Source organism: Neoarius graeffei, chromosome 6, assembly GCF_027579695.1.
Source record: "Neoarius graeffei isolate fNeoGra1 chromosome 6, fNeoGra1.pri, whole genome shotgun sequence".
Lineage (NCBI taxonomy): Eukaryota > Metazoa > Chordata > Actinopteri > Siluriformes > Ariidae > Neoarius > Neoarius graeffei.
Genome location: NC_083574.1, coordinates 69,102,886 through 69,117,453, shown reverse-complemented (window position 1 = coordinate 69,117,453; position 14,568 = coordinate 69,102,886). Strand labels below are relative to the sequence as shown.

At 44.7% G+C, this 14,568-nt stretch overlaps 1 protein-coding gene across 1 annotated transcript in view; it reads left to right on the top strand.

The window, feature by feature from the left end:
• The window catches only part of rasgrf1 (Ras protein specific guanine nucleotide releasing factor 1), a 706,856-nt gene that overhangs the window by 676,146 nt on the left and 16,142 nt on the right, over nt 1-14,568 (top strand). Inside the window, exons 24-26 of the mRNA XM_060924009.1 lie at nt 13,537-13,616; nt 13,752-13,869; nt 14,331-14,399. Of these exons, the coding sequence (XP_060779992.1) occupies nt 13,537-13,616; nt 13,752-13,869; nt 14,331-14,399 (267 nt within the window). The remainder of the gene's footprint in view (nt 1-13,536; nt 13,617-13,751; nt 13,870-14,330; nt 14,400-14,568) is intronic.

Below are 14,568 nucleotides of genomic sequence, written 5' to 3'. Positions count from 1 at the left end.
CATAGTCTAAGTGTTGGCAACATCCTTTTATGTGTGCTCTGCTCCTTAATCCAGGACAGGTGGTTGTCATTAGAGGCATGTGCTCTTCAGAGTGTATGTGAGAGAATGGTGTGCACAACAGCCTATGTACACAGATGTGACAGACCCCCCCCCCCAAGAGCTCCTTCTGAGAGCTAAAACCCATCTTCGATGGCTCCGAGGATGAGGGCCTGGCACCGGACACCGTGTCATCGGCACTCCACTCTGGCTCTAGGCGGATGTGGCACTGTATTATTGGCTCAGGTGGGGGCTTGGGCTTGGGTCAGGCCTTGAATAGATGCAAGGACTCAGATGGAGGTTTGGGTTCTGGACAAGACTTGGGCTCGGGCTCTGGACAGGACTTGGGCATAGGTTTTGGACAGGGCATGGACAAGGACTCAGGTTCTGGACTGGACATGGGCTTTGGGCATGGGCTTGGACATGGGTTTGAGCATGGACCCTGATATCAGCATGGGCACAAGAGTTGGTATGGGCTCAGGGACAGGCATAGACTTTGTCTGAGCAATGTCTTTGTCTTTGCTGAAGCTGGGTGGCGGGATGGCAATGTCTTCAAAGCCAGGTGGCTGGATGATGTCTTCAAAGCTGGGTGGCAGAAAGAAGAGCTCATCTGCACTGAAATCTGGAGCAGATGTTGCCCTGTCAGCCTCTGGCTCTGGAGCTGGCAGTGGAACAGAGGCCACCCTGTTGACCTCTGGTGCTGGTTCTGGAACTGGCAGTGCAACAGAGTCTGCCCTGTTGGCCTCTGGTATGGGCTATGGAATGTGCAGTGGAGCAGAGGTTGTCCTGTCAGCCTCTGGTGCCAGAGCGATAGCCTCCTCCACTGCCTCGGCCTCTGGAGGGAGCTTTGGAGCGATAGCCTCTCTGCTGCATTGGCCTCTGGATGGGCCTCTGGAGTGATCTCTGGCCTCCATTGCCACTGCATTGGCCTCTCACATCTTAGCCCCCCCAAAAAAAAAAATATATATATATGGGGGTCCTCCTTCCCTAGAGTCTGAAACAGGTGCCTGAACATGGCACCAAATAACTGGAAGTATCTGAGGCATGGATGTTTGACTCGAATCAGGTACTCAGCCCATTGGCATGTTTGCCCCATGAGCCAGTGTGTCATCCAGCCTACCCAGACATGCTGCAAAGGCTTGGGCTCCACCAGGTCAGAATAAGAGTGCACATTGTAGTAGGAACCCATTTGCGGAATACTCCACCCCATCATAGGGTGCCAGTATGTCCAACCCTAATTGCTGCAGGGAAATTACCAATCTGGGTAGAGGCACGGAAACCTGAGCATGGCATTGAGCAGCATGCCGGCTCTCTTCCATTACATCCACAGTATGGCAAAGTATTATGTCAGAGACTATAGGTTGATTGGAGTGGAGATGGATGTTTGTGCAGGAAGAGAGTGTTTTTATAAAAAAAAGCAAATAGGCTATGAAAGTTTCCATGATGTGGGTGGAGTACAGAAGTATGGCAGGCAGTTGCTAGTGTTCAAACACACATTTATTAAAGTAGCTTTTCAGCTTGTAACCAGCACTCTAGGACATGAACACAAACAGACACACACACAGTCATGTTCTGGTACCAACCAGCACTCCTCTGCTCTCCTACTTCTCTTATGTGCCATCATCACTGCAAGAAACACACACACATATTAATTGATGACAGGTGTAGCAACTTGGCCACTCACCTTCCTTGAACCCACCCTCCATTCACAAACTGATGCTCGGCCATGCCCCGCTGCCACATACGCCCACCGCCCGACTCACTGCTGGCCTGCAGTGGACTCCCCACCCCGACGGGACAGGAAGTCTGCCACCACCATCTGCGCCCCTGGCCTGTGGAGCACCTCGAATTTGAATGGCTGGAGGGTGAGATACCAATGGGTGATCCATGCGTTGGCATCTGTCATGCAGTGGAGCCACTGGAAGGGCGTGTGGTCTGAACAGAGGGTGAAAGGGTGTCCCAACAGGTAGTATCAGTGGGCGAGGACTACCCACTTGATAGCCAGACACTCCTTCTTGATAATGCTGTATTTGCTTTCATGCATCGACAGCTTGCAGCTGATGTACAGCACAGGTCATTCCTTGCCCTCCACCTTCTGGGACAGAACAGCCCCCAGCCCCTGTGCAATGCATCTGTCTGTAAAATAAAGGGGAGATAAAAGTCAAGGGAGTGTAAAAGTGGCCCCCCACACAGTGCAGCTTTTACCTTAGAGAAAGCCTGTTGGCATTGCTCTGTCCACTGGACCAGATCTGGTACTCTCTTTTTAGTGAGATCAGTCAGTGGCCTGGTGATGTCCGAATAATTAGGTATGAACCTACGATAGTATCCAGCCAGCCCCAGGAACTGTCTCACCCCCTTTTTGGTCTTGGACCTCGGGCAGGCCATAATCACTGCAGTCTTGTTAATTTGGGGATGCACCTGCCCATGACCCAAGTGGAAACCCAGATACTGTATTTCCACCTGCCCAATTGCACACTTTTTCGGGTTAATGGTGAGACCCGCATGCCTCAGCAACTTTAGGATGGCCCTAAGGTGTTCCAGGTGCCGCGGCCAATCATCGTTATAGATAATGATGTCGTTGAGGTACTGGTACGCAGCCACGTAGGCAGTATGAGGGCGGAAAATCCTGTCCATGAGCTGCTGGAACGCCGTGGGAGCTCCAAACAACCCAAAAGGGAGCATGATGAATTGGTGTAGCCCAAACGGTGTGGAAAAGGTTGTTTTCTCTCAGGATAGAGGAGTCAAGGGGATCTGCCACTATCCCTTCATTAGATCCAGTGTCAAGTAAAAACAAGCAGTGCCTAATCAATCGAGCAACTTGTCAATGTGAGGCATTGGGTATGCATCAAATTTAGACACTGCATTGACCTTTCTATAGTCCGCATAGAACCGGACCAACACATCAGTCTTGGGAACCAGGACCACTGGGCTGCTCCAGTCACTGTGTGACTCCTCGATTATGCCCATTTTGAGCATGGCCTTGAGTTCATCCTGGACCACCTTTTTTTGTGTGTTTGGGCAAGTGATAAGGGCAGCTCCACACCACCATCCCTGGAGGTGTCTCAATGTGGTGTTCTATGAGGTGGGTGTGGCCAGGCAGGGGTGAGAACATGTCAGAAAATTCCCTCTGCAACTTGGCCACCTCCATGAGTTGGGCCTGTGAGAAGTGGCCTCCACAAGGGACTGGAGTGGCTGGAGATGTTAATTTATTTATTTTTTGTACCTCTGGCCCCAGCTCCACCTTCTCTGGGACTACCGATACCAATGCCATGAGAGCCTCCTCATTCCAGCATTTTAACAGATTGAGGTGGTAAATTTGCAATGCCCCACTCCTGTCCATTCAGCTCACTTCATAATCGACGTCCCCGACTCGCCGTGTGACCTCAAAGGGCCCTTGCCACTTGGCGATTAATTTGGAGCTCAACGTGGGTAATAATACAAGCACTTTGTCTCCCAGTGTGAACTCTCTAAGGCGTATGCCCCGTCATACAGTTGGACTGGACATTCTTGTGCCTGCCACAAATTCTCCTGGGTTAAGTGAGCAAGTGTGTGGAGTTTTTCGCGCAGGTCGAGAATGTATTGAATTTCATTCTTGCTAGGCAAAGGTCCCTCCTCCCAGTTTTCATATAGTATGTCCAAAATGCCATGTGGCTTACGCCCATATAATAACCCGAATGGTGAAAAACCCGTGGAGGCTTGCGGGATCTCTCAAACTGCAAATAACAGGGGCTTGAACCATTTATCCCAATTACGCACATCCTCACTTACAAATTTCCAAATTAAGTTTTTGAGTGTCTGATTAAACCATTTCACTAAGCCATCCATTTGTGGGTGATAGGGACTGGTGCGGATAGGCTGAATTCCCAATAACCCTTACAGTTCGTACAGTGTATGTTACATAAATGTAGTGCCTTGGTCTGTCAGGATTTCTTTCGGAATCCCGACCCGGGAGATAATACGGAAGAGCACTTCCGCAATACTGCATGCTGAAATATTGCAAAGAGGCACTGCTTCCGGATATCGCATTGCATAGTTCACCAGAACTAAAATAAAGCAATATCCTTGTGCTGACTGATCTAATGGTCTGACGAGAGCCATCCCAATTCTTTCAAAATAGGTTTCGATTAGAGGGAGAGGGTGCAAAGGCATTTTTGGAGTGGCCACGAGATTTACTAATTGGCATTCACGGCATGCTGCACACCATCAACGGACATCCCTGCAAATCCCTAGCCAATAGAACTGGGCCATTATTCGAGCTAGTGTTTTATCCTGCCCTAAGTGTCTGGCCATGGGATTAAAGTGAGCCACATGGAATACGAGTTCCCTATGGCTCTTAGGGATTAATAACTGAGTTATTTGTTCACCAGTTTGAGTGTCCTGTGTCACTCAGTACAACCTATCCTTAATAATAGCGAAACAGGGGAAGGCTGGTATCGTGTTCGGCTGCAGAATTTGACCATCAATTACTCTCACTTGGTCAAATGCATGCCACGGAGTCTCATTTCATGACTGCTCTAATGGGAAATCCTCAAGGGAATCTCTGAGAGAGGGATGAGGGGTGGGCTGCTCCTTGTTCCTCGTGTTGCCCTGATGTGGTACTGATGTAGACGGTTCTGTGACAGCTTCTCCAGCCAATGCCAGACCAGGATCTTCCTGGGACATATTAATGTAGAACCCACCTCTTACTACATGTTCCATTAGTTATTTAAACCCTGGCCAATCAGTCCCCAAAATCAACGAGTGGGTGAGACGAGGATTAACAGATGCCTTTATTCTATTCTTTTCTCCCCCAAATAGAATGTGGACAGACACTAAAGGGTAGTTGTGAACATCCCCGTGGACACACAATACCTTCACTACTTGTGCTCTCCCTAATGTCTCACCTTGCACTAGGCTTTGGTGGATTGAGGCTGGTTACAGCTAGAATCCACCAAGGCATGATACATATCCCCTTGTACACTTACTGGTATACAATATGCTCCGGCCTGATCAAGGTTGGTTTCTGGCATGTTGGGGATCCGGACCACCGCTCCCAACTCCATCACGGAGCACTGATTTTGAAGATGTCCCAGCTCCCCACAGCGCCAGCACACCGGCCCAGGCTCTCCCTCTGCACCGGTGTTATGGATGTCACTCATCTGAGGGGGAGAAGACACAAACACTGAGGGGAAAATGGGAGGACACCACAGGTGCGTCAGGCTGACTGGGGGGATCCAGCCCCCGCCTCCACAGTGGGGGAACAGGGCAAGGATGGGAAACAGAAAGAGAGAGAGGGAGAAGAGGAAACACGTCTTCCTGCTGTTGGAACCACCGCCATGTGGTCCTCTGCCAGCTCAATGGCTTGTTCCAGCAGTGCTGGGCGATGACACTGGACCCACTCTGCCGTTCCTTCTGGAGGTCACACGATGAACTGCTCCAGTGTCACCAGGTCAATACTTCCTTCGGTGTCGCGGTCATCCACCCTCAGCCCCCGCTGGCAGGTGTCCTGGAGTTGCTGGCCGAATGCGAACGGCTGGATGACCTCCTCCAACCTCAGTGCCTGGAAGCACTGACGCTGTTGTTCCGAGGAGCAGCCGACATGCTGTAAAATGGCTCACTTTAAGTCAGCGTTTATGAGCCAGCTGCCAGTGGGGAGCTGCAGCGCTGTGAGCTGCGCCTCACCAGTCGGCAGCGGAAGTAGGCGCGCTGCTCAACTAGCCACCTCCATGCTTCGGCTGCTTGCTCGAAGAGCATGAGGAAGGCTTCCGGATCATCCTGCGGACCCATCTTCATTAGGGTGAGGTGGGGAGGGTCCACTGCGGTGGCAGTCGAGGACCCCGCCAACGCGAACAAGTGTTGGAACGCTTGGCAGTCTTCTTGCTGGGCCAGCATCAAGGCCTTGAAGTGTTGTTCCTGTTCCTTCCAAAGGGTGATCAGTGCTTGATGCTGGTTCTGCTGTGCTGTGGCAAGGGCATGAACAAGGTCCTTGAATGGCGAGGACTCCATGAATGGGCTCCCTTCTGTACGTCCTGGGTTTCGGCACCACTGTGAAAGTTTCCCTCATGTGGGTGGAGTCCAGAAGTATGTCAGGCAGTCGCTAGTGTTCAAACACATGTTTATTAAAGTAGCTTTTCAGCTTGTAATGGGCACTCTAGGACACGAACACACACAGACACACATACACAGTCGTGTTCTGGTCCCAACCAGCACTCCTCTGTTGTCCTACTCCTCTTATGCACCATCATCACTGCAAGAAACACACACACACACACACACACACACACACTAATTGACAACAGGTGTAGCGACTTGGCCACTCACCTTTCCCGACCCTGCCCTCCATTCACAAACTGATGCTCAGCCACGCCCCCGCTGCCACACAGGCATATAATCCAAAATGGCAGGCTGAATCAATAACGATAAACAGGCTAAAGGGTTGAGCGAGGCACAAACAGTCTAGACTGGGCGGGACAAGATCAGAAACCAAAACACAGAATAAGAATCAATAACCAGGAAGAATCTACAGTTACAATGGCTCGATAAACGTGAATGAACAACGCAATATTTCGCACAGTCCAAGTGTTGGCAGCATCCTTTTATGTGCGCTCTGATTGTGCCTTAATCTGGGGCAGGAGCTTGTCATTAGAGGTGTGCTCTATTCATAGTATGCATGAGAGAAAGTCTGTTGCACACGCCAGTGCATGCCAATGTGACACCATCCTCATTTGGGTGAGAAGAGATAGTGTGATTATAAATAACTTGCTTCTATAACTCTTTTATATAGTCATAAAGTACAACTGTGTAACCAAGGAATTCATTATAGTTTTACCATGAAGTCTGTTTAGTTGAAGTTATCAACTGTTTATTGATGGAAACTTGAGTGCAAAACTGTTCATGACAACTGCAACCTGAAAGGTACCATGGCACTTGTAGTCCTCAGCCATCGTAGCAAAATTGTGAATGTGCAGAGCTTCTCTTCTAAGTGTGTTTTTAGACTGACCATATGGGGCCATGCTCCACAGGAGCGATGTGATGAGACACTAGACAGACGTGGAGCATCAGGATGGATCAGGCAGGTCTGAGGGGCAGGAGAGGTCAGCATCAGTGGTGTCTCAGGATCGATATGTAATTCAACAGAGAGAAACAGAGAGAGGGAGGGAGAGAGAGAGAGATCACAGGTTGTTAGGTATGCTTGGTGTCGCTTTAACCTAATGGTTAAGAACAGTATACATTTTGTGCTGAGTGCAAACAGGGACTCCGGCAAGACTAACTTTGACAACCTAACTGAAAGGGAGAGCCAGAAGGTAACACAAACATGAGGAAGCCCTAGGACATAAAATAGCCAGTCACTCCACCGTCAACAAACCCGAGTGAATGTGTGAGAGTGGGGTGGGGAGGGGTGACAGCATCCGTACATCCCAGTTTACCAAAATACTCTAAGCATGAGAACCCTTCAGAGCTGCTCCTTTACCTAATAAAATACAATTAACAAAAGGCTTGACTAAAAAGATATGTTTTCAGCCTAGAATTAAACACTGAGACTGTGTCTGAGTCCCAAACACTACTTGGAAGGCTAGTCCATAACTGTGGGGTTTTGTAAGAAAAGGCTCTGCCCCCTGATGTAGCCTTCACTATATGAGGTACCAACAGATAGTCTGCATGTTTTGATCTAACTAGGCGAGACAGATCATAAAGGACCAGAAATTTGCTCAGGTATTGTGCCGCGAGACCATTCAGTGCTTTATCAGTCAATAGTAGTATTTTATAATCAGTACGAACTTTGATTGGCAGCCAATGCAATGTTGATAAGATAGGGATGATGTGGTCATATCTTCTAGTTCTAGTAAGGACTCTTGCTGCTGAATTTTGGACTGGAGGTTCTTTCTGCACTTATTGGAACCAGAACCAGACAGTAAGGCATTACAATAATCCAACTTAGAGGTAAAAAAAAAAAAAAAAGCAGGAACTATTTCTTTTCTGCATCATGTAGTGACATATTTCTTATCTTAGCAATATTTCTGAGATGAAAGAAAGCTGTCATAATGTTATTGATATGTGTTTCAAATTAAAGATTGGAGTCAACAATCACCCCAAGGTTCTTCTGCACTTGAAGAAAGGCAATCCAGAGTTACTCTGTAAACAGAAAACCTACTTCTAGCTACAGATGATCCTAGTACAAGTACTTCTTTCTTATCAGAGTTAAGTAGAAGGAAGTTACTAAGTATCCAGTGTCCGATGTCCTTTACACATTCCTCAGTTTTATTAAGCTGGTGTCTCTCATCTGGCTTTGCAGAAACATACAACTCTGTGTCATCAGCATAACAGTGGAAACTAATACCATGCTTACAAATAATATTACCCAGAAGGAAAATGTAAAAAAAAAAAAAAGCAGTGGGCCTAAGACAGACCCTTGTGGAACACAAAACTTTACCTCAGTATGCATAGAAAAATAACCTCAATGAGGCTATAGCTCATACCAGCCACTGTTGTTGTGTATGAGTTTGAAATCCAATCAATCCTGTGGGAGGAGTAGCGATTTTTGTGAAATTGCATATGACCCCTGTGTAGCTGTATCCATGGCAGGTGGCACCACCTGGTGAACAATTCTTGTTGGAATATGTCTTTAGACTATTCTGGCTGAGTTTCAATGAAAACATCCTAGCAGTTTACAAACAGTAGGGTTTGGTGTGATGAGTCACCCAAAATTTTCAAATGCCCATAAAATGTTAATTATGACAGCTGGTACCACTGTCTTGACAAGTTTTATACATACCCACCTGGGGAACATTCCGTATTCCATATGAGTTTGATCAAAATCTGATCACTCCTGTAGGAGGAGTAGTGATTTTTGTAAAATTGCATATGACTCCTGTGTGGCCGCATCCATGGCAGGCGGCACCATCTGGTGAACAATTCTTGTTGGAATATGTCTTTAGAGTATTCTGGGTGAGTTTCAGTGAAAATATCCTAGCAGTTTACAAACAGTAGTGTTTGGTGTGATGAGTCACCCAAAATTTTCAAATGCTCATAAAATGTTAATTATGACAAGTGGCGCCACCATCTTGACAAGTTTTATACATACCAACCTGGGGAACATTCTTTATGAGTTTGATCAAAATCTGATCACTCCTGTAGGAGGAATAGTGATTTTGTGAAATTGCACATGACCCCTCTGTAGCCTCATTCATGGTAGGTGGCGCCACCTGGTGAACAATTCTTGTTGGACTATGTCTTTTAGAGACTTTTGGGTGAGTTTCAGTGAAAATGTCCCAGCAGTTTACAAAGAATAGTGTTTAATGTGACGAGTCACCCAAAAATTTCAGACACCCTAAAATTGTAAATGATAGTTGGCGCCACCATCTTGACAACTTTTATGCACACCCACCTGGGAGCATTGTGTGCGAGTTTGATCAAAATCCAATCAATCCTCTAGGAGGAGTAGCGATTTTTGTGGCTACTGCCTCACATAGAGGCTGTAGCCACTATGTCATCGTGTTGTAAGAATGAGAGTAACAATCGCGCATTGCACATGCGCATACATGTTCCGATTAAAATGGCCGGTGAGTGTATACAATTTGGTTCACCATTCGAAATAAATGGACTAGACTAAAGAAATTGCTTTCAGATACATTTATGCTCATTACTGAGGGAAAGTGTGTTCCTATTTTAAAATATACTTCAGGTTGTCCCCCTTTCATCACCTTCTTCGGCCAGTGATCCCATGTGTGAAGTAGATGTGACACACTTCCGAGTTGTTATGGGAAGTTGTCGAAAAGAGACCACTGAGCTCTAGTGCTGGGCCTTTTCCGGGAAATAAGAGTTTCGGTCATGGCAACAGCGTGTGTATGTCAGCCTCGTTTCGGAGGTTTCAGTTTCAAAAACTGTAAGCAGTAAGAGTAGAATAATATAAAGTACAGACACTTGGTATATTTTACTTCTGTGATTTTTAAATTGTTCATTTTTCTGGCTACTGCCTCATAGAGTAAATATATATGCTATATTTGCTGTATGGACATGGTATCAGAAAACAATTTTATTTATAAGCAGTAGCCACAGGTACCCATACGGTACCTATTTTTGTAAATTGTGGATGGATGATGATGACGGATGACGGACAGACAATGTGTGATTGCATAAGCTCATCTGGCCTGGCCTGTGGCCAGATGAGCTAAAAATCACCGTTTACATCAACAAACTGATGTGATCAGTTAAAGAAGACCTGAGCCAGGAAAGGGCCATTCTCTTAACTCCCAGAAGATTTTCTAGTCTATTCAGGATGATGGAATGATCAATGGTGTCAAAGGCTGCACTAAGATCAAGCAATACAAGCAGGGAGTCACAGCCCTGATCATATGCCAACAGTAGGTCATTTGCTCCTTTAGACAGTGCTGTCTCTGTTCTGTGATGAGGTCTAAATCCTGACTGATACATTTCATGGATGATATTCCTATGTAGATATGAGCATAACTGCAGTGCCTCAGCTTTTTCTAGGATCTTGGAGATAAAGGGAAGGTTTGATATTGGCCTATAATTGGACAGCTGAGAGGGGTCAAGGTCAGGTTTTTTAATAATCAGGGGTTTGATAACTGCTAGTTTAAAGGATTTGGGTACATAGCCAGTTCTCAGGGAAGAAATGATTATATTTAGAAGAGGCTCAATTTCTTATGTTATAATCTGTTTGAAGAGTCGTGTAGGTAATGGTTTTCATACACAAGTTCATGTTGTCTAAGTGGAGTAAACATTCTAATTGCTGATCTGATATAGTTACGGTATATTGTTATACAGGGTTACTCAAATTATCTGGCCTTAAATTTGTAGGTTGAATATTTTTTTTAAATAAAAGCAGACAAAGGAAGCCAAAAAACCTTCATTTGTCACACATACACTCAAATACAGACTTAAGCACACAGTGAAATTTAACCTCTGCGTTTAACTCATCTGAAGCAGTGAACACACACACATGCACACACAAGTGAACAATGAGCATACACACATACCCAGAGCAGTGGGCAGTCCCCGGGGAGCAGTTGTGGGTTAGGTGCCCTTGCTCAAAGGCACTTCAGCCCAACCTCAGGCCATGGCTGTCCCATGTTAACCTAACCACATGTCTTTGAACTGTGGGGGAAATCAGAGCACCCAGAGGAAACCCACACATACACGGAGAGAACATGCAAACTCTGCACAGAAAGGCCCCCATCGGCCACTGGGCTCGAACCCAGAACCTTCTTGCTGTGAAGTGACAGTGCTAACCACTACATCACCATGCTGACCACCACTACACCACCATGCCACAGTGGCACAGTGCAATTAAGGTAGCTAATTACCAGCAAATATGTAACATTGATAAGAATCTCATGCTGCTCAGGCCCAAAAAAAAAAAGGCCAGAAGCTGGATGGAATACTCTCACTTATTAAACAATCATCTGAAACAAGAAGTAATTAGTGTACCATAACCCACGTTATTTCTTCCAGCAATTCTGACACTTTAAATTAAATAATAAATTAGACAGGTCTTTTTATGTTTTAAGGACATTTTTTTACAATTATTCTTGCAGACACAAAATCTGACAAAGATATGAAATTTTATTTATTATGTGACACTTCTTTCAAATGATGTGGTGATCTGTCACAGCTGTGGAGTTTCTGTCACTAAGCTGCTGTTGTCTCGGTGAAGCAGAGAAGACTGGCCTCATCATCAAATTTCATTAAAATGGAGCAATGCAGTGTTTCTATCTTAAATGTAGAAATGTGTGTTTATCATCACTCTTGATGAAATTCAATACATTAGTGGATCAAATGATCAGTTATCCTAATGCAGCATCCTGCTGTTTGTTCATTTAATATAAACTGTTTCAGTGGACAGTGCACATGAAAATCTCTTTTAAAGATCCAAATACAGCACCCACAGAAGTCCACTGGAGCACAGCTTCTACTGGCTTCTATGGCAGATTCAAGTACAATGTGTTTCAACAGGTGAAAAATTAATGTTCATTGGAAAACATGCTTTGAATATGTGATTGTAGATCCTCCTCAGACCCATGGCTTCTTTGAGTGTGAATGGGACTATTGAGTGGTGGATTTTAAATAGAAAGACATATCTCAATCTTTATTGAACAGTGGACCCTTCACTTGTTCCCCTGAATGCACAGTGTCTCCATATAATGATTACATCATCTCTCAAAGGGGCAGAAGCTTATAACCAACTACCAGTCACTGAAATGGCAATGAAAATGATTGACATGTTAAAGCTAAACATATTCGCACCAGGTGGCACAGTGGTGTAGTGGTTAGCGCTGTCGCCTCACAGCAAGAAGGTCTGGGTTCGAGCCCCGTGGCCGACGGGGGCCTTTCTGTGTGGAGTTTGCATGTTCTCCCCGTGTCCGCGTGGGTTTCCTCTGGGTGCTCCGGTTTCCCCCACAGTCCAAAGACATGCAGGTTAGGTTAACTGGTGACTCTAAATTGACCGTAGGTGTGAATGGTTGTCTATGTATCAGCCCTGTGATGACCTGGCGACTTGTCCAGGGTGTACCCCGCCTTTTGCCCGTAGTCAGCTGGGATAGGCTCCAGCTTGCCTGCGACCCTGTAGAACAGGATAAAGCAGCTAGAGATAACGATATGAGATGAGATGAGATGGTAAATTTGCTCAATTAGTTATACATAAAGTTTTATTATTTGCATTCATTTCTGATTTTCTTTGTTTACAACTAGCTCACTAGCTGTCACTACGTGATTTGATGAAATGCAACTAGCTATTTTTAGCCAGCTGGTTTTAGTAAGATATTGGTAGACAATGTTGTTTACCTGATTTTGGAAGTCTTTTTTGCACTTACTAAAGAGGAGTGACTGAGGTATTAAACAGAAGGCCATACCAACAGATGAAACAAATAAAATAGAACATACACAGACATGTGCTTCATTAAGAGTCACATGTGGTTTTCCCATTAAAAAAATGAATAAAAAATAAAATAAAGCTGCCACAGGTTGGTGGTTTTTTTTAAATGGACACCCAAGATTGGGCAGGAGGCTGTACACCCTGGACAGGTTGCCAGTCTATTGTAGAACTAATACAAAGAGAAAGCCATTTGTACTCAGATTTACAACTTTGGGCAATTTAGGGTAGCCAGTTGACCTAATCCACATGTCTTTGGTATGTGGGAGGAAACTGGAGCACGTGAAGGAAACCTACACAGGCACGAGGAGTACATGCAGACAGAAAGGCCCGCACAGAAAGAACTCCATACAGAAAGGCCCTAGTTGATCAGCAAGTTCAAAGCCAGAACCAGCTTGCTGTGAGACAACAGTGCTAACCACTGCACAACCATACCACCCCTAGCATACATCAATACATGTTAATTTGAACTGAATTGGATCTTATAGGCCCAGATATGAATCAAATTGTATTGGATCAGTACTGAATTTAAGGATATTGAATGGTTACTTGTGAAACTGCATCATTTGATCAAATGATATACTACATGTCTGAGATGTGTAATGTCTTTTTGGTTTTTATTCACTCCTTAGACCAAAACAGTTATTGACAAGCTGCAGAAGTTGGTCTCATCTGAGGGAAGGTTCAAGAACCTAAGAGAGGCTTTAAAAAAGTAAACTTAATATTTAATGGCTTATTACTTTTGTCTTGTGTTGTTTGTGACATGAACTTATGTGAATACGTGTATACTTCAGCCAAATATGTACTTCGTTTACATTATCTAATAAAGTACTATTGTGCCTGCTAGTTGTGACCCTCCATGTGTACCATACTTGGGGATGTACCTCACAGACCTAGCATTCATTGAAGAGGGTACTCCAAACTACACAGAAGACAACTTGGTTAACTTTTCCAAGATGCGAATGGTAAACAAGTGCTGTTTTTTGTTTTTGTTTTTTTCTTAGCCTTCTGTTATGTAATTTCAAGTACACAAATGTACATAGAAGTTATTTTGAAATATATATTTTGGAAGGGTTAATAATTTTTGGTGTGTAAAATAAGCAAATCAACATAACAAACCATTCAGGTTTGGTTTTATTGAAAATCATGCTGAGCATAACTTGACTAATATTACTGGTTCCCTGTTTTGTTCCATCCATTCATCCATCCATCCATCCATCCATCCTTTCTTTCTTTAACCAGTTACTAGTTTGTTTTCATTACTATACTCTGGTTACAATGTTTGTATTTTTTTTTTTATTTGATAAAGAACACACCATAATTCATCACTTAGTTTTACATGCACTCTAAAAAATTACATAGATTATAAAATAATTGTACATATTTTATTCAGGTTTAACTCATACTGATTTTTGTCCTTTTCTAGATCTCCCATATCATCAGAGAAATACGACAGTTTCAGCAAACAGCATACAAGATTGATCATCAGCCAAAGGTATTTAAAACCATAGACAGGTGGCTGACAAATTGTGCAAAGGAGCATACAGGCTAAAATCAGTAACTGTATACCCACAAATTGCACATATACATTGAATACAATTAGTCTACTGATGGTTATGAAAATTTCAATTTTTCTGCTGTAAAATCAAACATCAAGATAAGCA